Source organism: Phaseolus vulgaris, chromosome 11, assembly GCF_051622355.1.
Source record: "Phaseolus vulgaris cultivar YP4 chromosome 11, ASM5162235v1, whole genome shotgun sequence".
In the NCBI taxonomy this organism is placed as follows: domain Eukaryota; kingdom Viridiplantae; phylum Streptophyta; class Magnoliopsida; order Fabales; family Fabaceae; genus Phaseolus; species Phaseolus vulgaris.
Window position 1 is genome coordinate 46,349,161 of NC_143508.1, and position 25,335 is coordinate 46,374,495.

At 36.5% G+C, this 25,335-nt stretch overlaps 1 protein-coding gene and 1 pseudogene across 1 annotated transcript; one reads left to right on the forward strand and one right to left on the reverse strand.

Annotated features, from left to right (window-relative positions):
• Positions 1–3,494: 3,494 nt before the first annotated feature.
• Positions 3,495–25,335, reverse strand: LOC150023300 (uncharacterized). The gene is made up of 6 exons (XM_090297796.1): positions 25,306–25,335; positions 25,097–25,104; positions 24,656–24,746; positions 24,214–24,327; positions 21,439–22,013; positions 3,495–3,666 (listed from the first exon to the last, which is right to left on the reverse strand). Exons 1-6 carry the CDS (start codon positions 25,333–25,335, stop codon positions 3,495–3,497), a joined length of 990 nt encoding a protein of 329 aa, XP_090153922.1.
• LOC137811505 (small nucleolar RNA R71) lies at positions 9,096–9,201 on the forward strand (annotated as a pseudogene).

Sequence of the window (25,335 nt, forward strand, 5' to 3'; positions counted from 1 at the left end):
TAGCAGAAACAAAAATCAAATCAAACAGTTTATAATGAGTGAGAGAGAGAGAGAGAGAGATTACACAATCAATTTATACTGGTTCACTCAACCTCTGAGCTACATCCAGTCCCCAGAACAACCACTGGTATTTCACTAGTAATCAATCACAGCTTACATACACTCAACACCACAAAGAGGTGATCTTGACCACACAAGAACACTCACCCTATTTTCCTTTCACACAACCACAGTCAAAACACCCTCTAACCTTACAGGTTTACACACTTTAAAAAGTATAGAAAAGAAACAATTACAAGAATTAAAAAGGAACAGATTACACCTAGTATTTCAGGAATCACAGAGCTCATAAGATCAGTTCTTGAACCAATGCACAGCCTTTAAGCAATCTTGAAAAACTTTTGAATTAGATCTCTTCTCGAAAAATGTATTCAATCTCACTTTTTTCGTTATCTTTTTTAATAAAGAGAAACCATTTTTATAACTCTTAAAACTAGCCATTTTGGCAGTTAATCATGAGCCAAATCAGTTTTAATTCAAATGAAAATAGACTTAACAATTTTTTGAAAAGCTATTAAGAAATGTGACAATCAACCGGTTGAAAAGTCGTTTTAACCGGTTGAATTGGTTTGACAGTTAGTCAACCAAGTCAAAAACAACTTTGAAAACCTTCAAACAAGCTAAGTGTAAAACAACCGATTATATCATGAATTCAACCGGGTTTTTTCTCTTTGCTTAGAAAAACATTTTTCTCTTTGAAAATATATTGGTTCAGCTTGTGCATAGGATTAAGAATGATCTTTACAGGAAATCTAAACATCCTAGAACTAAGCTTCAATCAAAGCAACAAAGCATCAAGCCTTCATCACAGATTTGGATCATCAAAGCTTCCATGTTCTACAAAACCAATTCATAAGTTGTCAGAGTGATTTATCGAAGTTATTGGAAGCTTGTTGTGAACAATATTGTGTGTGTACAGGCAATGAAATTGTTAATGGAGGTGATGACAAATATAGATACTGCAAATTTGATGGGCCAAAGGGCATTTGATATAATAAATAACCAAGAAATTAAAAAGAATTTGGTGAGGGCTGAAGCAAGAGTTAAGAGAGATAGGAAATTCGAATTGTTAATTACATCAACGCAAGAGTGGGTAATTCGAAAAACTGGTACGAAACCGAACATGTCGAATGAGATACGAAACACGTACATGATAGTGGTCACCCTTGTTGCAACAAGAACCTATCAAGCAATACTGAGTCCACTGGTGGATTTCATTAGAGTAATGGAGCTGTGACTAAGAACACTCTCATTCTAGATAATAGGGTATCATTTTCATCCATTGTCTATGAAGGGACATTTGTGATGTCACAACTGACCTTTTTGTTGTTTTCGTCCACAAATATGTGTGCCTTTCTTGCATCCACTCTCGCAATTACTTTTATGATGTCTCACTGTTGGATGGTTTCTACTGAATGGGTCAATACTTCTCTAACAGTCGGCTACATCCTCTCTATGATGACCATATCTCTTACTGGTAGCATCGCAGAGGCCATGTTCCCCATTGCACTCGTCTTTCTTCCAGGATGGGCGTTGGCTTCCTTTTTGTTTTTGACACCTAGATCCAAATCTTCTATAATTCACTCATTGGAGTAATAAACCGTGCACAACTATTTTTATAATAAACAAGCGGTAAAACATATTTTTTATATATTTATATTTAATATTAAAATTTGAATAAATAATGTTATTATATCAATTGAAAAAAAAAATAGTGTAAAACAACAGGTTACTAATTTTTCCACTCTCTCCAAATAATGTGATCCATATCTAGCAACCGTTAAGTGACAATAAATAAAATAAATTTTAAAAACTAATATCATGGTTACATTATTTAGATATACTCCCATCATTAAATTTCAACTTTCTTTTTATAAAAGAGCCTCTCCCTCCTCTTCATATTTTTGCTAGTTAGTTTCATTAAAGGGTGGAGAAACAAGAATTTATCCTAAATTTTCTTCAAGATCCAAATAATATGGACTAGTAGGATTTAGGCACTCATTAATTGAATAAAGACTTTTTGATAAAGATTATTTCGTTGATCTTTGAAAAAGTTTATCAAGAAAGAATAAAAAACAAGAAAAACAACAGTAACAAAAGCAGCGTAGGCCTTAACCTAGTTTGATACCATCTAGAAGATTACAACCCATTAAAGAAGTGAAAAAAAAAAGTAAAAAGGTTGAGGATTACCATAAAAACGCAACAAATTTGAAAAGAAAAGGGTAAAGTTGCAGGGAAAAGTCTTTGGAAGACTTTTATACTCGCGCAAGTTGAAAAGCTCCATCGAGAGCCATGGAATTGAAGAAAACGCGATCAGAGAAGATGAAGGAAGAAGCCATGGACCAAGTAAGAAAACAACTGAAAAAAAGCTCTATGCAAAATTTTGCACTCTGAAAAACCTTATCCTTCTTCTCTTTCTTCTTATTTTTAACATATGATAGAAAGTCCTAGTCTAGTGTGTATTAGATGGTTATCATCTTCTACAACAGGTCTCATCTTTTACTATTAGACGATCACATCTTATACTATTAGACTGTCTCGTCTTCTACTGTTGGACGATCTCGTCTTCTATACATTAGACAATCTTTGACTAACACATGTTAGATGCTCCTTTTCTAGTGTGTATTAGACGGTCCCTATCTTCTGTTATACACTGGACGAACCATCTAACATATGTCATGTAACACATGTTAGATGGTCCTTTTCTAGCATATTTCTCAATAAAAATTAAATAAAAGAGAAATTAAAAAAAAAAATATTACACTAGAAATTAGTAAGTAACTTCCTTTAATCATTGTTTAAAAAATGGTAAAATATATACAACATGAATAATTTATCACGGGAATGACAAAGGTCCATGTAATCTCTAATCTAGAAGTAGTAAATTTCATTCGAACCTAAACTCAAACATAGTTAGTAATGAAACTTGAAGCAACCCCTAATTTCAACATATACCTATAAATTTTTTAAATTATGAATTTATCCTTTAATTTAGGATTTTAAGTTTTAATATAGACGGTATAATTTAGAGACACTCTAAATTATATACAATCATAAATGTTAATCATCAAGATTTTTGTATTTCATAATGATTAATTTTAAATATAAATTTGTATTACAAATTTTAGATTACATTTTAAAATACAAACTTTATATTTTATTTTAGAATAAATTTTTTATTTTTTATTTTCAATTCTGTATTTCAAAATATAAAATAAAAGAATTCAAAATATAAAATAAAAGTTATAATTTCGAGGAAGAAAGGACTTCATGTGCCTCAATATGTAATTTTTATTTTGTATTTCGAAATGTATTGTAAAAAATACGAAAAAATAAATATATATATATATATATATATATATATATATATATTGCCACATATTTGTTTCCTCATTTGCTTTATTAGATTTTCTTTCTACTAAAGATAAAGTCTCCTACCATATGTTTCTTCCTGTTGCACCATTCCTTGTTTCAATTTCCCTGTTCTCTTCACGACGCTTAAGTCTATGATACACTGAAGAAAACGCCCAACGCACTCCAGAGTGCAAGGAGGGGAATAAACACGCCATAACCAAACTCACAATTGAGGTAGCATTAGTGGGTGTACCTGTATGGATGTTAGGGGCTGAGCAATATTGATCCACGTCGATACACAATGGTTGTCGTGTTCTTAGCTGTCCTGTTCTTCAAGTCTCTCTTCCTCTTTGCGTGCTTCGGCTGGTCGGTGGGGGTATCTGCGATTGCACTCCGACGCTCAAATCAGCGATGGTGCTCAATGAGAATTCTCTAATCTTATGAAAACGTACATTTTCCCCCTTTCAGAAGTTCCTTTAGTAGGTTGACTTGGGCCTTGGCCATCTGGGCCAAGCAACTGATGGTTAGAGACATGCTTAGTGGTCTATGGGTCGTGCCTGGTGGTTTCCTGAAATCAAGGGAGTGTTCTAGAAAACGCGTTTGACTTATTCAACGGAAGTTATAACTGTTTGTTCCACGTGTAACCACGCTCCTTATTTAATTAAGTTATTTAATGTGCACCCTTCGGTCGTTCGGTGCCGACCGGTACGCGTGGGATTTCCGAGGTAGTGCTTGATAGCTGGCATCACTAAATGCGTGGCAGAGATGTGACGCATGGCAGAGCTGCCGTTTGGGGGCGTTGTCCCATCTTTATGGGTTCAACGGTGAGGATTTTGCGTTGTTTCGTATGCCGGATGCACTTAACCGTTGGATTGGTTTTGACCTAACGGTGTTGGACGATCACTGGGGTTTTCTTCTCTCACCTCCCAGCCTATAAATAGCGCCTCATTTGTAAGTTTGAAGGTTTTCCAATTTCTTCTGCTCCCTGAATCTTGCGCCATTTGCTCCGAGTGTCGAGTGCCAAGTCTGTTGCCAGTGTCAGTTTCATCGTTGAATCTACAGTTGAGGTTAGTTATGCCTTCTTTTGTAGAGTCTTCTAATAACGTAGATTCGTCTTTGACTCGCTCTGCATCTGGTAGTGCGAGTTAGTCGTCGTCAGACGACCCAAGCTATGATTGGGTTGATCCGTCCGTCCTCCAAATTCCTAGCAAAATTAAGACTGCTGACGATTTAGATGAATTTCTCTCTTTGCACAAAGATTTCCTAGGGCCAGACTACTCGACCAAGGCATTGGCTATTGATATATGCGGTGTGACCGACCGTGTGTGCCACGGTCGGGAAAACGCCCCTCATGATTTCTTCTTTGTATGTAGCACTTTCTTTTCTCATTTGGATATAACTTTTCCCTTCGATGATTTCACTATGAGAGTCCTTCGGATTCTAAACATTGCGCCGACCCAGTTGCATCCTGATGACTTTTTACGGCAAGTGCACTGCGTTTGTCAAAAGTAATAATTGTCCCTAAGGACGGATATCGATCCCACAAGGAACAATGAATTATCAAGTACAATAATCGCTAAATATAGAACAAAACAATTAAAAGTGTATTGAAAGTGGTTGTGTTGGCGATGATCAATAAGAAAACAGACAAAGAATTAATTGTTTCAATTGGAAAGATAGGGATTAGGTGTCATCTCTCTCACTCTCGTGTATTTTGATTAGCATGTCAATATTAAGTTCTTTAATTGAAATTGATGCCCGTATAAAAATCATTTATATCGATTCCTCGCATATAAAATTCTTAAGAATGTTCCCTAACTATCGATCACTCGCATAATTATAAGAACAACTTAGAACGAAGCTCAGACGTTAATAGCAATTAGCATTTCAAGTCTATTCCTAGCACTTAAATATGTTAAGTATTGTTGTTTAGGTCCGAACCCTAAAAATACCTCCCGGTCAGATTTAAGATTCTCAATTTGTCACGAAAAATTAAAAGTAAAACAACAATACCAATAATCAATCAAGAACTGAATATTAATATATAAAATATCACCTCAATACATAAGAGTTTGAGCAGATTACTCCCAATCCCAAAGGGTAAAATTAGCCACGCATACTTCTATCACCTTCCATTCTCCCAATTGGGTTACAATTCACTCTATGGTGTTTTCCTCTCAATCTGGCACCCTAAGGTTGAGCCTCTAGCCCTCTATTTATCCTAGTTTTCTAGGGTTAGGTTGTTTATTGTGTCGCGCTAATGGGCTAAATGATAAAACATAAAAAAGGCCCAATCTTTCTTTGCATCTTTTTTTCATTCTGGGACCTTCTATCTTTATCTTTTTAGCTCAAATCATTCATCTTTAATCCAAATCTCCAATCTTCCTTAAAAATCTGCAATTAACACCAAATTTGGGAATAAAATACTCTTATTCAAATAAAGATCATAAAAAATGTAAAAATGTATAAATTCATAAATTAGGGATTATTTTATATGTAAATTAGCAATAAATCCTCATAAGTGTTTATATTTTAATATGAAATATTACTGAAATTAGACACTTATCACTCTCCCCAACTTAGAATCTTGTTTGTCCTCAAGCAATGTAAATGAATATATTTGAATTTAAATATCAAACAGCTTAATTCACTAAACAACAAATCAAATTACAAACTTATGATGCTTCCAAATTCAAATATAGAAAATTATAAACACAATCAATTTCCAGGATCAAATCAAAACAAATAAATGACAATTCATCAAGGAATATCTTCTCATATGCTCACGGGTAAGTGTTTCTCTCTATTTTCACTGAATCATAACAAATCACAGTTGCTTTTCATTTCATCTTCAAATCACAAACATATTAGAAACATGAATCTTGAGGTCTTTTCCAGGGTTGTAATGAGGCTGGGCTTCCAAAAAATATTGGTTTTTCTTAGATAGCAAAATGCACATCTTAAAGAAGAAGAACATACCTACAATTCAATTATAGAGAACATATATGTTATCTAATTACCACTTTCTTTCGATGTCACCTTTTTCCTCATTTTCTTTCTTTTCATGATTTTCATGAAATTTTTTTCTATCTTTCTTTTTTTTATTTCTTTTTCTTCTTCTGTTTCTCTTTCTTTTGTTGTTGTTTTGTTTTCAATAATAGGAAAAGATTCTTCATATTTTCAACTTTTTGAACTTTCAAAATCAGAACCAACCATTTCCTTTTCTATATGTATTGCATCTATGTTCTCCTTCCTTAGACATGCTAAAGGGTAGAAAATTATATCAATAAAGGTTAAGGTGCAATATTAACAAAAAATTTCTTGGCCCAAAGGGGATATAAAAAAAATGGAATTCTAATATAAATGTTGGCTTTTTGGCCTTGGCTTCTAATTAACACAAACAAATGCCTCAATCATCTTCATTCTCTTTTATGATGCAACAAAAATAAAAATTAAGCACCCACAACTGTCAATTCATCAGTAAAACCCTCAAAACTGTTTAAGGTTCACACACTCACTTGGTTTAAATGGTCTCATTCCTTTTTCTCTTGTCATTATTTGTCCTAATCAATCATCCTATTAAATTTTCATGTATCATAATTTTAACTACATTTGAATAGGGATTCAATCATATTTTCTTTTCTAACCTGTGTCTAATTCATCTCACTATTTAATATTTAAACACAAATTCTTTTTTCCACAATTCAAAATTAATATTCTAGTTTTTTTTTTATTTGAGAAAAATAAACTAGAAAGCAAACAAATTAAAACTGAAAATTTATTCAAGAAAGATAATTCAAAACCTAAAACTAACAAACTAACAAAAACAACAAATTTATTCAAAATACAAAATAAGCAATTAAAACAAACTAAAAAAAAACAAATAAACAAAAAACAAAATAACCGAAAAATAAAATAAAATAAATAAAAACTAAACAGAAAATAAAATTTAAATAATTGAAAAGAAAAGAGAACTAGATAGATAGAACCATATTTTTGCTCAATCCTCTCTTCTTAAGAAGTCATCCAACTTTTTGTTAAAATCTTTATCTATAGTCTTGCTTCATTTGCTGGATCTGCCCCCTTTGACTAATAGAACCTGTCCTCAGGTCAAAATACATAACCTGCAAAATGATTAGGAGGCATACAAGATTTTTTTTTTTTTTTGAAAAATAAAATAAACAAAGGTAACAACATAAAACTAAAATGTGGATTGGGTTGCCTCCCAGTAAGCATTCGTTTAACGTCATCTAGCTTGACGCCTGTTTATTTGAAGGTGGAATATCTCTGTGATCCATCCTTCTGTACACATTCTTCCCCTGTATTAAAATTTTTAAGACCATTAAAAAGATTTAAAGTTACCTCCTCATCTTGAGTTCTAACTTGAAGTTCTCCTTTGTCGACATCAACTATGATTCTAGCAGTCTTCATAAAGGGTCTTCCAACTATCAAGGGAACCTCCTCATCTTCTTTCATGTCCATCACAACAAAATCCACAGGGAATGTGAATTTATTCACCTTGACGAGAACATCTTCAACCACACCATACCATATGGATACTTGGTTACTTGATCAGCTAACTTTAAAGTCATCTTGGTGGGTTTAATCTCCAAATCACTTATTTTCTTCAGCATTGCCAAAGGAATTATATTTATGCTTGCTCCCAAATCCAATAAAGCATTGGCTACTAATAAAGCACCTATAGACACGGGAAGGTTAAAACTCCCTGGGTCCTTGAATTTTTTAGGCAAGCCTTTTTTAATAATGACATTGTATCTATCCTCCAGCTCTATATTTTTTTCTTCAATATAGCTCCTATTCTTTCGAAATCTTTCAAATGTTGAATCTTGCTTCAAATTTCCTGCAAAATAATTTTTAAGGAGCAATTTATCAAAGAATTTTCTTTCCTTCTCTCTTTTTGAAGGAGAATGAGGATATGATAAATCTTTTTCAAAAACTCCTCTCTCCTTATTTTCACTTTTCTTCTTTATATTTTCCTCCTCACTTCTCTCTTTCTCATCTCTCTTCCCCTCTGTCTCATCTTTTTCTTCTTTTTTAGCCACTACATTATCGCAATGCTCTTTTGAATTGGTTTGCCTATTGACTGAAAACTGGCCACTTTGTTCCTCTGCAATTTGTGCAATTTGTTTGTTCAACTGTTACATCTGGATCTCTATACTCCTAATCATGGCCATGCTATTGTCCTGCGCTCTCACAATATTGTCATGCGCGCTCACAATCTTGGTCAGAGCGTCTTCAACTTTATTCATTCTTTCAAGCATGGATGGATCCTCAACTTCAGGTGAATTGTTCTGATAAAAATAGTGACCATTAGGATGAACACCTCCACAAAAATCACACCTGATTGACTGACTTTGGCTTTGAGATGAATGAACAACATATAATTGTTGGGGCAATTTAGCCATTTGTGCAGTTAGTTGCTCAATCTGCTGTGTCAGAATCTTATTTTTAGCCAGAGTGCATCTTCTAACAACCCTTTATTCTGAAGATCTTGCCCATCATGTTGGGCTTTATAATCAGTTGATGCCAATGCATCAATAATTATTGTCGCTTGGTCTACATCAAGGGCCATCATTGTGCCACCAGCTGCAGCATCTAGGAGCATCTTTATGTCATATCTGAGACCATTTAGGAATATGCTCAGTTGAGCAATATCTTCAAACCCATGATTTGGGCATTTTCTCAATATCATCTTAAATCTTTCCCATGTATCACAAAAGACTTCATTTGCTCCTTGTCTGAACATAGAGATTTCAGACTTTGCTTTGATGTAGCGAGAAATTGAAAAAAATCTTTGCAAAAAAATTTCCTCTACATCCTTCCAGCTAGTGAGGCTCTGATTTGGAAGTGATTTGAGCCATTTCTTAGCATTTCCTGCCAATGAAAAAGAAAACAAGCGCATATAAACATTTTCAAGATCACATGATTGAAAACCCATTGTTCCTACCAATTCATAAAATGTATCCAAATGTGAATATGGATCCTCATGTTCCATTTCTGTAAATTGATAGGCACTGATAAGAGTGAGAAAATCGGGATTTATTTTCAAGTAGTAGGTATTGCAATACTAGAAAAATGTATTGGTCCTTGGTACATGACATAATCTCCAAGTGTCTTCTTAGTAAGTGGTGCTTGTTGTTCTGTCATGTTGCTTTCTTCCTAAAAGATATTAGTGGAGAGAAAAAACAGAGAACTTTTTTTTCTTTAAAAAGAATAAAATAAAATAAATTTGAAGATAAAAATAAAAACAAAATATATAAAATAAAATAAAAATAAAACAAAAACAAAAATAAAACACTAAAATGACGTTAAGAAAAAATAACAAAAATATTAAAAAAATATATAGATAAAATAAAAACTAGAAACAGAATAAAAGAAAACAATAAAAACAAGAAATAACATACTTAAAAATAAAAAATAAATACTAGAAATAAAATAAATAAAAATTAAAAATAAATAAAGCTAAAAAAAAAATCTGAAAACTATAATTGTAACCTAACTAACTAATATTCTAACTAACTAGCTTACGTAGAAATAAAAACTAAAACTAGTAATAAAATAATCCTAAAAAAAACTAAAATAAAATATAATAAAACAAAACAAAACAAAATCAAAACAAAATAAAATAAAATAAAAATAAACTAAATTAAATAACGTAAAAAAATAAAAGAAAAGAATATGAAATCAACAACTTTCTTTTTTAAAAGAGCAAATCTATAATAAAATCAAATCAAATCTAATTTTAATAAAATAAACAAAATCAAAACAAATAAAATAAAATAAAATATTTACAATATTTAGGAAATTATACTCAACAATTCAAACCTGTTCCCCGACAACGGCGTCAAAAACTTGATGACTTTTTACGGCAAGTGCACTGTGTTTGTCAAAAGTAATAATTGTCCCTAAGGACGATATCGATCCCACAAGGAACAGTGAATTATCAAGTACAATAATCGCTAAATATAGAACTAAACAATTAAAAGTGTATTGAAAGTGGTTGTGTTGGCGATGATCAATAAGAAAACAGACAAAGAATTAATGGTTTCAATTGGAAAAATAGGGATTAGGTGTCATCCCTCTCACTCTCATGTATTTTGATTAGCATGTCAATATTAAGTTCTTTAATTGAAATTGATGCCCGTATAAAAATCATTTATATCGATTCCTCGCATATAAAATTCTTAAGAATGTTCCCTAACTATCGATCCCTCGCATAATTATAAGAACAACTTAGAACGAAGCTCAGACGTTAATAGCAATTAACATTTCAAGTCTATTCCTAGCACTTAAATATGTTAAGTATTGTTGTTTAGGTCCGAACCCTAAAAATACCTCCAGGTCAGATTTAAGATTCTCAATTTGTCACGGAAAATTAAAAGTAAAACAACAATATCAATAATCAATCAAGAACTGAATATTAATATATAAAATATCACCTCAATACATAAGAGTTTGAGCAGATTACTCCCAATCCCAAAGGTAGAATTAGCCACGCATACTTCTATCACCTTCCATTCCCCCAATTGGGTTACAATTCACTCTATGGTGTTTTCCTCTCAATCTGGCACCCTAAGGTTGAGCCTCTAGCCCTCTATTTATCCTAGTTTTCTAGGGTTAGGTTGTTTATTGTGTCGCGCTAATGGGCTAAATGATAAAACATAAAAAAAAGGCCCAATCTTTCTTTGCATATTTTTCCATTCTGGGACCTTCTATCTTTATCTTTTTAGCTCAAATCATTCATCTTTAATCCAAATCTCCAATCATCCTTAGAAATCTGCAATTAACACCAAATTTGGGAATAAAATACTCTTATTCAAAAAAGATCATAAAAAATGTATAAATGTATAAATTCATAAATTAGGGATTATTTTATATGTAAATTAGCAATAAATCCTCATAAGTGCCTATATTTTAATATGAAATATTACTGAAATTAGACACTTATCACATCCAAATTCGTGGGCAATTTTACAAGCCTTCCGAATCATTTGTCAGATTTTTGGGTTTACGCCTACACCCGAGTCTTTTTTATACTACTATAATACCCATCCGAGTACTCCTGTAGGATGGTTGTCCCTGTCCAGCCGTCCGAGAATGTGCGTTTTGCCACATTCACCACCTCTTACAAAAATTTTAAGGAGTATTATTTCAAAGTTTTTGTCGAGCCGGACGGCCGAGATTTGTTTTACAATGCCGATGGGACTACTAAATTTCCATTCCACTGGACCGAGAAACCCACTTCCCTTGATAATCGATTTTGGGAATCTTTATCCCCTATTGATAAGGAAATTTTGATGATTGTAAACCAACTGTCGTGTAGACTTCCTACCCGGGAATTGGTAGCTCTTTATGGGTCATCCAAGCAATGTGCGAATCTGAATGGTGAGCACCTTTCCCTTTCGGTCGTTTCGTTAATAACTTGATGTTTCTTAATTGTGCGTATATTTTGCAGATATTGTTCTGAAAATGGATCCCAACTTGAGGAAATTCATGAATAGCCTTAAGAGGCAGGCCAAAGCTAGAAAGATTTTTGTCGTCGCTGGTATCCCGCCTCAACCGACCGTTGGGGAGGTTGTGCCGGTTGAGCCTGCTGCTGCACCGGCTCAAGGCAAGAAAAGGGGGCGTCCGACTAAGGCACCTCGTTCTGAGGCTCGGACATCGTCCGGCAGCCCAGTGAGCAATTTGACTTACGCCCGAATGATGAAGGTGTCTTAGCTGCTATTCCCACCTTGGACCTAATCGAAGAGATGGTCGATTTACAGTGCCGAGCGGCAGTGGTAAGCAGGGCCATCGGCGATGAGCTAAAAAGAGCGAAGACAGTGTCAATTCATAAATTGAAAACCCAACTGAGTGAATCGGCCGTCTCGTTGAAAGAGGCTCTGAAGGCCGTTAACGACGCTCGGAATGAGGCGCGGTTAGCCAAAGAAGAACAAGAGGCTCTCAAGACCACGTTAAACCAAGTGATGGCCGAACGAGCTGATGTAGTAAAGGAAAAAGAGGATTTGGCTGCTGACAAGGAATCACTCAGTGCCCAAGTTGAACAACTTCAGGGCTTCATGTTGAGTATCAATGAGGAGTCGTTCAACCAAGGTGTTCGTCAGGTGGCCTTTTACCATGGTGTGTCGGCCGATGACCCGCGGTACGACTCCGGTATGGATGTGATAAACGACCAACTAATGCCGCTTGGGGCTGAGGATGCCGAAGACATTGATCAGGGGAACCAGACCGTGGAGACACATCAACCTGACGATACCACGCAACCGGATGAAACCATGCAAGCAGATGATATCATTGATATTGTTTGAGGTTGCTATTGCCTGGACCCGGGGTGTGGGCTTTGAACAATTTATTTGCTTTACTAATAATGAATTTTATTAATTTCTGACCAAAGTTTTTAATTTCTGATAACGTTTAAGTTATAATTCAGACCGACCGCTCAGTTAATTAAACTAATAATGAAAATTATTAATTTCTGACCAAAATAGGTAATTTCAGATAACGTTTAAGTTATAATTCAGATTGACCGCTCGATTAATTAAATTAATAATGAAAATTATTAATTTCTGACCAAATTTGGTAATTTCTTATAACGTTTAAGTTATAATTCAGACCGACCGCTCGGTTAATTAAACTAATATAATTTGATATGCGTGGCATTCCACGTTCTTGGTACAGATTTACCTGATAAATATTCTAAATAATACGCTCCGCCGGTTGCGGTGCTGGCAATACGGAATGGTCCTTCCCAGTTGCTTGAAAATTTCTCGTCGTCCTTCCGAGCGTCGCTGCGCATGCGCCAAACCAAATCTCCTTTTCGATAACTTTTTGGCTTCACCTTCGAATTATATTTTCTTGTCGCCCGTATCTTGCATGCTTCTTCTCTTATCCTGCATTTGTCTCTTAATTCGTTGATGAGGTCGAGGCCGACCAGCAAGCTTTCTTTGTTTAAATCCAAGTCTAATGTTTGCCGGCGTAATGAGGGCTCACCGATTTCGACCGGAATCATGACCTCGGTGTCGTACGTCAAACTGTAAGGTGTCTCCTAAGTCGTTGACTGGGGAGTACAGCGGTAGGCCTAGAGAACTTCTAATAGTTCTTCAGTCCAATTTCCCTTGGCCGGACCAAGTCTTTTCTTCAACTCGTTGAGGATGACTTTGTTAGCGGCTTCAGCTTGACCGTTAGTTTGAGGGTGCCCGACCAAACTCATGACATGCTTGATGTGGAGTTTTTCGTAGAATTCAGCTAGCCCTCAGTCAGTGAATTGTCGACCATTATCGGTGATAATAACCTGAGGCAGACCGAACCTGCAAACAATATTTTTCCAAACAAAATTCTGGACGTTACGGGCGGTGATGGCTGTCAATGGTTCGGCCTCGATCCACTTGGTAAAGTAATCGACGCCGACCAAAAGGAACTTGGTGCGAAGGGTCCAATAATATCCATCCCCCACTTCACAAAGGGCCAGGGAGATAGGATGTAGTGTAGATTTTCTGGTTTTTTGTGTGACAGGGTGCCGAACTCCTAACACTTTACACATTTTTGGACATATTCGATGCAATCTCCTTGCACGGTCGGCCAATAGTATCCGGCTCGCAATATTTTGGTGGACATGGTTCGTGCTCCAGAATGGGTTCAACATACCCCTTCGTGCAATTCGGCCATCACATAAGTGACTTGCTCCGGGCTAAGACATTTTAGGAGAGGACGGGAGTATCCTCTCCGATAGAGGTCTTGGTCAATGAGTATGTATCGGGCGGCCTGCTGTTTCATCATTTTCTCCAACTGCGGGTCACATACTCCTTCGGTCAGGTATTGCTTGGTAGGCGTCATCCAGTTAGGCTGAGTATCGGTCGCCATGCATTCTTCGGCGCCAACACTTGGTTTAACAAGGGTCAGGTGAATGACCGACCGATGGACTCCTTTCTGTTTGACAATAGCCAATCTTGACAGAGCGTCTGCCCGAGTGTTATTTTCCCTCCGGACATGTTGGAACGAGATTTCTTTGAACCTGCTTAAGAGATTTTTCACAAAATGGAAATACTATTTAAGCAATGTCTCTCTTACCTCATATTCTTCTGTGAGTTGTCCGACGACTAGGCGGGAGTCGCTTTTACAAATTAGAGTAGTTATCTCTAACTCGATTGCTAGGTGTAAACCTGCAATTATTGCTTCATACTCGGCCTAATTATTTGAAGTTTTAAATTCAAACTTCATGGCTTGCTCGATAACGATTTCTCCCGGTCCTTCGAGTACAACTTCTGCTCCGCACAAACGACTGTTTGAAGATCCATCCACGTACAATGTCCATCGGGATGTCTTCTCTTCAGTCGGATAAGGAGTAAGCTCTGCTGTGAAATCAGCAAGTGCTTGGGACTTAATGGCCTCCCTAGGTTGGTATTCGATATGGAACTCAGACAATTCGACTGCCCAACCTATCATCCGTCCGGCTAGGTCAGGTTTGGTGAGGATCTTCATAATGGGATAGTTAGTTTTAACTATGACCCGATGATTCTGGAAATACATCTGCATTCGTCGTGCGGTAATGACCAAAGCCAGTGCAACTTTTTCCACCATTTGATATCGGACATCCGCGTCATGTAAGACTCGGCTAACGAAGTATACCGGCCGTTCCTCCGTTTCGATTTCCTGCACTAGAACAAAGCTTACTACTTCGTTGGAAACAGTGAGGTATACTATGATAGGTTCGTGTGTGTTGGGTTTCTGGATGACCAATTGGTAGCTGTCGTATTGTTGTCAAATTAATATGATTTTAGCGTAGACTTGTCTAACACTAGAGAGATGATAGTATAATTATGGACAAATGTCCCCAAGTCGTCTCCCAACGAATCCAATAGTAAAATCAGTTGATCAGGGTTTAGAATTTATCTGCAAGCAATAAAAGTTAGCAATAACAATAATAATAAAAAGGGGGTAAGATAGTTGTGCAGAAAATATAAAAGAGATTGAAATAGAAAATAAAAAGCGGTTGATCCCCAAGTTCTTCCACCATTGAATTCTTCACAGGTTCTCTAAAGATTAATCTTTTCTCAATCCTCCAACAGAGCTAAACCAGATTGAATATGCGTCGATCTGATTCAACTGAAACTCACCAGTAAAACATGCGTCTACTAGTTTAATCAATACCCACTTTGTTCCATGCGTATACTCCATGGGAATGCTTATCTCCTCTCTCTTGAATCATGCGCCCAAGAAATTAATTAGAACAATGTGAACTAACTAAGAAACCAAAGTTTAAGATAAAGAAGACTCTCAATCATGCGTTCAAGTACAACCTCTCACAAAAACTAGTTTTCCAGAATATTAGACAATAAAAACAACTGTTATAGAGAAATAAAAATCGAAACTTTTATTGAACAAAACCTCAGAACTCAATGGAAAATTACAAAGGAATCAACCAAAAAGGTTTAGCCTTCCATGCGGAGGCAAAACAAAAGAATCACAAAGAAGAAAATAAACTAAGAAAACCCTATGAAGCTCTTCTTTTTCTCCTTGATGCTTGTGTCCTTTTATAGGCTTTTCTGCTCCAAGGATCTTGGGAAAATATTGCAGTTTAGATTTTGTAAACAGTTTCCACTTTCCATAATTCTTTTTATTTTGCAGAAGATTTGCTTCCAATTCTGTTTCTGGAATCTTGTAGCTTTTATTTTCTCTTTCTTCTCCTCAGAATTTGTTTTCTGTTTTGGTTCAAGAAGCAACTTGGACTTTTGCATATTTGGCCTATTCACAAAGGTGGATTCTTCCTCCAGATAATTTACTCTAAAAACACAAAATTAACAATAATAATAGTTAAGGCCCAAATAAACCAAATTATAAGAATATTAATTAAAACAATGGATTTATTTATTATTATAGTCCAATAATCTATGATTAAGGCTATTGTGTGTGAATAAATATATGCTCATCAAATACCCCCACACTTATCCTTTTGCACTCCTGGGCAAAACATTCTAAGGTTTAAAAATAAAAGAAAAACAGTGCAAATAACAAATAGAAAATTCTAAGAATGCATAATGACAAATATGATATAATTTCAAGAAATTAAGGAATCAAGAAAAATGTGAATGGAAATTCCTATATTTTAAAATACAACCAGGTAATTGAAATCGAAGGTTGAATCAAAATTGACAAAACTTCACTGAACACTCTCCTACTCTCAAGTGTTTAGGGTTTGTATTTACACTCACCACCCATGCAGACAAACACTACCATATGCGTAGGAAGACTTTAATATTCACAACCATCAAAAAATATGCAATCAAAGATCAAGAGGACTTTATAAGGGATGTAGTGAGGCTAAGGTAAAGGTAGGTAAAAGGGGGAAACGAGGCTTAAAAACCATAGAAAAACAAAGGAGCAATGATAGGTAGGTCTAAAAACAAGTGTAAGTATTATGACAATTCAACTCCTCTTTATATTTCAAGATATACATTTTTTCATATAGTAGACAGTCAATCCAATGTATTAGAGGATCCACTCTTATTTTATTTATTTTGCTTTGCTTTTCTTTTTCTTGTTGTATTCCTTTTTTTTTTCTATCCCTTCTCTTTTCTTTTCTTTTTCTTTAAAACTGAAGAGGTAAACTATGAAAATGACATACACCCCCACACTTATTCAAAAACCTATTCCCAAATGATTTCAAAGCTCCTTCATCTTCTAAGGTAGGGACAAACATGGTTTTTTCTATCTTGAGGCTTGTAATGAGGGTTAAAAATAAGAAAAAGGCTATAGGCTCAAAGGGCTAACAAATGGATTATCATAAAGGTAGGCTAATATGGCTAGTGGGTTAATTTAAACAAAGAATGTCTTTATCATATCAGTTCATGCACGTAAATCACAGTTGTAAAACAAAGAATCAAGCTAAGTTCTAGAGTATAAGCAAACATGAGTGAAAACACACTAAAAAAAAATTATGATATATCAATTAAGGCTCAAAAAACTCACTAGGGATAGTCTATCAAAGGATTCAACCAAAAAGTTTCTCATACCAACTTATTTATCAAATTTTTAAGAAAATCCAAACAACAAAGATCAAGAAACCAAGATTTTCAAGAATTATAAAACATGTAAGCCATTAGACAAGCCATTAGAAGCAACTTGGACTTTTGCATATTTGGCCCATTCACAAAGGTAGATTCTTCCTCCAGATAATTTACTCTAAAAACACAAAATTAACAATAATAATAGTTAAGGCCCAAATAAACCCAATTATAAGAATATTAATTAAAACAATGGATTTATTTATTATTATAGTCCAATAATATATGATTAAGGCTATTGTGTGTGAATAAATATATGCTCATCAACAGTGGTGACGCCAGAAATGTCTTCAGTTGGAGGAAGTTGTGCTCACACATATCTGTCCATTCAAACTTAGTTGTTTTCTTCAATAGTTTTATAATAGGTCTCGTTCGTTCGGCAAGCTTAGGTACGAACCGAGACAATGACGTAAGACGACCCACTAGCCGCTGGATCTCTTTAAGTCCACTGGGACTTCTCATTTCTGTGATTGCCTTGCATTTTTCTGGATTAGCTTCTATGCCCCGATGGGTGAGCATGAAGCCTAGGAATTTTCCCTCTTCTACGCCGAACGCACACTTTTCCAGATTTAAGCGCATGCGATATTTACGCAAGGCCTAGAAAACTTCTTTCAAGTCGGAAATATGTTGTTCGCACGAATCGGACTTAACGGCAATGTCGTCAACGTATACCTCCACGTTCCGACCGATCATATCGTGGAAGACGTGATCCCTTAATCGCTAGTATGTGGCTCCGGCATTTTTGAGGCCGAACGGCATGACATCGTAGAAAAAATTGTCGGAGTCTGTTCTGAATGCAGTCTTCTCCCGGTCGCGATGGTACATCTGTATTTGGTTATATCCTGAGTAAGCATCAAGAAAGCTTAAGATTTGGTGCCCGGTCGCGCCGTCGACCAGTCGGTCGATAGTAGGTAGGGGATACGAGTCCTTCGGGCATGCTTTGTTAAGATCTGTATAGTCTACACACATTCTCCATTTACCATTTGCCTTTTTTACCATCACAACATTGGCCAACCACGTTGTGTAATGGGCCTTTTGAATGAAACCAGCCTATACTAGTTTGTTTGTTTCCTCTCGTGCGCCGCTCTTCACCTAATTTCCTTTTCTTTTGGGCGATCGGCCTAGCCTCTTTATAGACAGATAATTGGTGGGTGATAACATCCGATTTTACCCCTGGCATATCTGCAGCAGTCCAAGCAAAAAGGTCAACATTTTTCGTTAACGTCTTACCAATTGCTTCTCGATCGTCCAGCTTAAGGGACGTTCCCATGTTCGTCTTGCGGTCTTTGTCATGGAGGAATATGGGTTGAAGATCTTCCCCTGCTTCCATCCGAGGGTCATCCAGCCGGGGGTCTAGGTCGACCAGAGCAACCAAGTGCCTTCTGGATCCTCTTCCTGTAGAACGTCTTTCCGGCGATTGACCTCTTCATTCTGGGGATCGGTCGGTCGATGTGGTATAAAGCGTTCGGGTTGGCTCTACCTTCAAGTTAGCTACATAGCATTCTCGCGCTATCTTCTAATCTACATGTACTGTGGCTATATCTCCATTGACCAAGGGGAATTTCATGGCTAAGTGAGGGTTGAAACAATGGCTTTCAACCTGTTGATGGATGGACGACCGAGCAAGATATTATAGGATGTACTGGCATTGACTAGCAGATATCGTATGTTAATAGTCTTGCTGAGGTAGTCATCGCCAAATGTAGTAAATAAGTCAATGAATCCTCTTGTATCTACCCTTTTCTCCTGAAAACCCAACTATCTGTTCGTTGTAAGGTTGTATCTCTGCCTCCGAAATCTGCATTTTCTTGAATGTTTCCCAGTAAAGGATGTCGACCGAGCTACCCTGGTCCAACAGAACCTTAGCGATTGCGAACTTATCTATCTCCACGGTTATGACCATGGGATCGTTCTGAGCGGGATCAGCGGTGTGTGGAGGCCGAATGGACGAATTGGATCGCCCTTAAGTGTTTTTTTCTTGCCGAATTGGAACATCCTCCGCTTGCGAAACCACCTGCAATGTAATTGACCTCTTGAGGAGGTGCGCCGAGTGACACTGGTCCGGCGATTGTATTGATAACTGCATGAACATTCTGCTTAGTTCGACTTCTACGCTCGAGACTTTCGCTTTTAGGTCTTGTCCGTCTAACCGGACTTTCACTTCGTTTCCTTCTGTTTCAGCGATGATGATCGTCGTGAGTTCGGTCGTCTCTTCGTCCCGAACATTCTCGGGAATCAGGGTCGCGCTGGGGCGATTTGGGTGTAGTTATGGTTGTCTTCACAAACTTGCGAAGGTGACCGACCTGGACAAGTTCTTCTATTTTGTCTTTTAATGCTTGGCAACCCTCGGTTGTATGACCGTAGTTGCGATGGTATTGGCAGCGTTTACCTGTGTTGGCATTGGGAGGAGTTTGTGACTGTTTCAGTGTTGGGATCAGCTCAGTCTGCAGTGCTTCATCCAAAACTTTACCCCTTGGTACGACCAACGGAGTATAACATTGGAAGCGAGGACCCTTATTGGGACGATATTGGTCCCGGTCGGTCGGTACTATGGGAGGACGAATCCCCTTATTTTTGTTTGTGTTCTCGACATGCGTTTTTCGATGATAGTCGACATGTTCCTCGATTTGCATGAATTTTTTCGCTCTTGTTCTCAATTCGTCCATGTTGTATGGTGGCCGCTTGATAAGGCTTTCTATGAACCTTCCGGGTAGCATGGCCGAAACCAAGTGATGCATAGCTATATCTGGATTCAGATTGTGTATGCCCATACAAACTTTGCTAAACCTGTCCATGAAAGCTCTTAAGGATTATCCTCTTTCTTGTTTGACGTTAAGAAGGGACATGGAGGACGTCCGATGAGGTCTACTTGTGGCATATTGCATAGTAAACTTTAACTCCAAAGCATCAAAGCTAGCAATGGAATTAGGGGGAACCATCATAGAGGTTCATGGTTAGACCTCTCCATTTGTTGGGGAGAGGTGTGGCTATGATATTATCCGTAAACGGATGGCCCCTTGGGTTTGCTACTCTGTTTGGGATTACCTGCCTCGCACTTTGGTGGGTTTGTTGGACGAGTGACGTGTGATGTACTGTTTGGGCCACCGTCTGGGCTATTGCTCTTGTCCCAGATTGGTGTGGTGGTGGAGTAGGTGCACGTGAATGTCCCTCACGCTCAGACTGTTCGAGCCTTTCCATTAATCTTTTGTTTTTCTCTTTTAACTGAGCCATTTACTCTGCATGCCGCTGGCGTTCTTCTTCCTTTCTTTTCTTTTCCTCTTCCTGACGTAACTGGTCAGTGACTCCCTTCTGAAGCAACTCCTGCATCTGGGCTTGGAGAGCTTGGAGCATCATCCTATGTTCTTCTGCTGCATTGTCATTGTTGGTGTTGTTTGCTGTTGAAGCCATCTTCACTTGTTGGAATCCATAGGTCTGGGAATAGTGATTACTCGGCCCCACGGTGGGCGCCAATTGTACCTGTATGGATGTTAGGGGCTGAGCAATATTGATCCACGTCGATACACAATGGTTGTCGTGTCCTTAGCTGTCCTATTCTTCAAGTCTCTCTTCCTCTTCGCGTGCTTCGGCCGGTCAGCGGGGGTACCTGTGATTGCACTCCGACACTCAAGTCAGCGATGGTGCTCAATGAGAATTCTCTGATCTTATGAAAACGTACATTTTCCCCCTTTCAGAAGTTCCTTTAGTAGGTTGACTTGGGCCTTGGCCATCTGGGCCAAGCAACTGATGGCTAGAGACATGCTTAGTGGTCTCTGGGTCGTGCCTGGTGGTTTCCTGAAATCAAGGGAGTGTTCTAGAAAATGTGTTTGACTTATTCAACGGAAGTTATAACTGTTTGTTCCACGTGTAATCACGCTCCTTATTTAATTAAGTTATTTAATGTGCACCCTTTGGTCGTCCGGTGCCGATCGGTACAGTGAGGGCTATCACCTTCAAAGAATACCGATAGCAGTAGGCAAACCAAATCAATGGCGTTAACAATACACAACCCACTATCCCACTTGGCGTCACAATACAGATTGCCACTGTTGAAACCAAAAGAGAAAGTGAATTCATAATGGATAAGGTCATGAAATCACCTTCAGACATGACACAAGTTCCAGCATTCCTTTGAGTACCAGCAGAAGTTCTAGAACTGATGCTTACATTACTGATATTATCCTCTAAATTAGCCTGATAAACTCCACCTGGGAGGCTTAGTGCTGACTGATAGGTAGCAGTTGCAATGAGAGCAGCAACTATAAGAAAAGCCTGGCGTTGGTCTTCTGTTATATCTCTTCTGATACGAATTACAAATATCATTATTTTCTCTGCAACTGTCATATTCAACTTTTGTTTTTCCGCAATGGTTGGAGAATCAGTAACTGATGAACCATGTTTTGCACCAGCCCTCACTAACACGTTCTTTATCTCTGCACTACCTGCTATGTCTAGTGCTGTTGAGTTTTCCAAATTCTTGGCCTTCAAATCAATTTTAGTCTTCGTCAACAATCGAAGCGCCTGTTCAACCAAACAAATAAGGAAAAATATTGTTGAAGAATCTTCTATCACAGTTCTTATAATGTTATCATGTTTAAGAACTAGTCACTCTGGGGCACTGAATTATGATGAAAAATTAATATAATGTGTGACACTCATTTTAAGATCGTAGGTGACTAATTATGATAATTGAAAGTAGATAAAATTCTGAAACTTAATGTTGCATGATAAGAGGATTTTTGAGAATATATAGATATTTTTGAGTCAAATTTGTGAGATATTAATTTGTCACTAATTTGATTTTTTTTAAAATAAAAAATATTTTTAAAATAAAAAATGTATATAATAATAATTTAGAAATTGTTTAAAATTATATGAATTGAATAAAAATGTTGTCAAAATTTGTATTTTATAGATAAATAATATTAAAAAAATTAAAACTAAATATTTGTTTTTCACATAAAACAAATTTATCTTAAATCAAGTTGGATTATAAATAAGTTGTGCAATAATATAAAATATTTAGTATTTTTTAAATATTGTTAAAATTAAAAATATTTTTTTTGTTTTTAAAAAAAAATTATGTTCGTGAAGTAACTTTATAGTTTATACAATTATAAATAAAAGGGTAGTGTTTAAACAATCTTTATAAAATGATAAATAAGTACAATTTCTACATTATTAGAAAATAAAAATGTAGGAAAAGGTATCATCTATGAGAAGTTGTGCCACATGGTGGTCTTCTTCGTTGTCTTCGTGGTCATTCTTGTGATTGTTGTTCAGATGTAACAGTAGGAGGGTCGGAGGTGGAATGTCATTGTCAGTGTCTTCGACTTCATTGTCCTCACTCTGATTTCCGGATTGTTAGTCAATAATATTGTATGAGTGGCATTAGGTTGTAAGCAAATTGGGGGGGTCATGGTAGAGGTTGCAAAGTGATACAATCCAACTCGACAAGCAGATGATCAAGGACACAACAGATACATCACAACTAAGTCAATCATCTCAACATACAAGACCAGACCCCACCAGGCCTCATAAAAGACTCAACAGAAGAAGAACCAAACATGTATCAGTTGTTCTTCCTTCTAGTCTTTTCACAAGACAAGTTTATGTAAAATAAATTGGTCTCACTTTATAGGTGTCAAATAGAAGAATAAACTAGATTATGGTGTACTTAGTATAATATTGGTCTTGTGCCAAACCCACCAAAAAAACCTAGCTTCTAGATACCATTTCCAAAACTTCCCCCTTAACCTAGTTCCTAGAAGATATAGGCTAGCTTGGGAGGCACTCCACTTTGACCTACCTTCTAGAAGGTTTCTCACAAATGACACCCATATCCCTCTATCTTGTTCTCCAAGACACTCTCTCCTATAAATAGAGTGTCTTGCCTCATGTATTTCACATTGAATTGGGAATAGAAAAGAAACTCTGTCAGAGTGTTTAGTGAGTTGGTCTCCTATTATCTTTGGGTCTTATCTTGAGTGCACAACACCTCAAGTGGTGGCTCTTCACCAGTCATCTTGGAGTCTCCTTCCCCTCCAAGTGGTGTGACCACACTCTCACCATCCATAAGCTTTCTCTTATCTCTTCATCTTTTTCTTTTCTTCACTATGTGCCATTTCCCTTCCTTTTTTTGATCATGTGTTCTTCTTTTCCCTTTTTTGGTTTCTATATTGTTGGTATTTCCATTTTACTCTTTAATTTTCGCACCTCATCATCATCATCACCTTATATTGTTTTTTTTCTCTTTGCCCTCTAAAAGTGAACCTTCACACTTACTTAACCACTTGGTTAAGTTCGTGTACAGTGGAAATCTTCATTGGGTTTCTCACCATAATCTGCTTAAAACAAAAACTCATAAACAAAGTGCCACCATAAATTGTGCAATCCTAAAATCAACTCACATCACAAAGGGATTTGATAGACCAACAAAAAAAATTGTTGAGATGGAAATGTTGAGTAGTTGAAAGGTGGTTGATGGAATGACAATTGGAATGACATGTGAGGTTGATCCCTATATTTGAACAAATGATTCGGGTGAACAACTGGTGGACGAAAAGATTGTTGTTGAAACGATTCAACTTGAGAAGAAGACTCGACATGATGTTGATAGTGAGGTTGTGTAGTCTCATGTGGCATATCATACTGTTTTGAAAATGTGTTAATTTTAGATGAGTTAATGAAGAACAATAAATGATTTTGTAATTGAACTTACATCTTTATTCAACGGTGACTGCATAGGCGAGATGCAGCAGATAGTATGGTCGATGTACCATTGCATGTATGTTGACTTGTTATGCAATTGGCCATTTTCGTTAAATTGATTTCCCTGAATTATACGATTATGACAGTCATTCCACATAGCTATCCATGTGGCATGATATTTTGGCCAGTATCAATCAATTCGTCCTCTCATATCCTCTCTGTGAAGTTGATCAAGGTTCAATGGGTCACTTGGAATACTCTATCGAAATCCAACCATTGCAAAACATATGAGAGGAACTACCGCCCATGTAATTGGGGAAACCTCAATAGTGATCAAGCACCTAACATAATCCAGTTGATATGAATTCCAAAGAAACTGTAAATAAATGTTTGAAACATCAAAAATATAAAATTTTCAGTTAAAATGGTATGTTAATTTATATATTATTTACAATCTCTCTAGCTTTAATGCCATCAAGCATTGTCCGTATTTGGGGAACAATGGTTCCTCCTATGTGTGTCCTATGCATCCTACAAGTCCACCTAATGTAAACAAAGGAATATAAGGAAATTTACAACTAAGATAGTAACTTAGTTGAACTTTGTTTTCTTGTCTCGAAAATTAATACAAAAATAACATACCTTTTCCCGAGTGGGAAACCAACGCCTTGTTCAAATTCTTCATCAATCAATGGTTGAAGTTATGGAGAAATGTATGTTCAGAATTCCCATGCCCAACACTATAAAAGCAGTATGCAACCTCCAATATTATCCTGTTTAAAGTCTATTTTGTGATCAAGCGCATGGTACAAAGAAGCTAATACAGTTGACCCCCAACTATAAATCTTAACATTATTCAAGTCAGCCAACAATAATAGGTACATTAAATGTACCTTACTACCTAAAGAATCAGACATCAATAGACTTTCAATAAGTGTTAATATGTGGAGTCGAGTATGTTGAGTAATAACATCGTCGGTTGCATGATGTGGCAGTTCTTAAAAAGTGTTATTAAGCCAAAACAAATTAATTGCATTTCCTTTCATTGTTGTAGCAGATGGTATAAATCTGAGCAATTGCTCACACAAAGATACTAAATCACCACTAGTAATCCCAGTGACAGTCTCTCCAT

Coding starts and splice junctions, on each gene's coding strand:
- LOC150023300 (XM_090297796.1), bottom strand. CDS start 25,335: ATGGAGAGACTGTCACTGGGATTACTAGTG. Junction 24,328..24,655: donor GCATTAAAGCTAGAGAGATT/GTAAATAATATA, acceptor CGTATAATTCAG/GGAAATCAATTTAACGAAAA. Junction 3,667..21,438: donor CGGTATTCTTTGAAGGTGAT/AGCCCTCACTGT, acceptor CATCCATACAGG/TACACCCACTAATGCTACCT.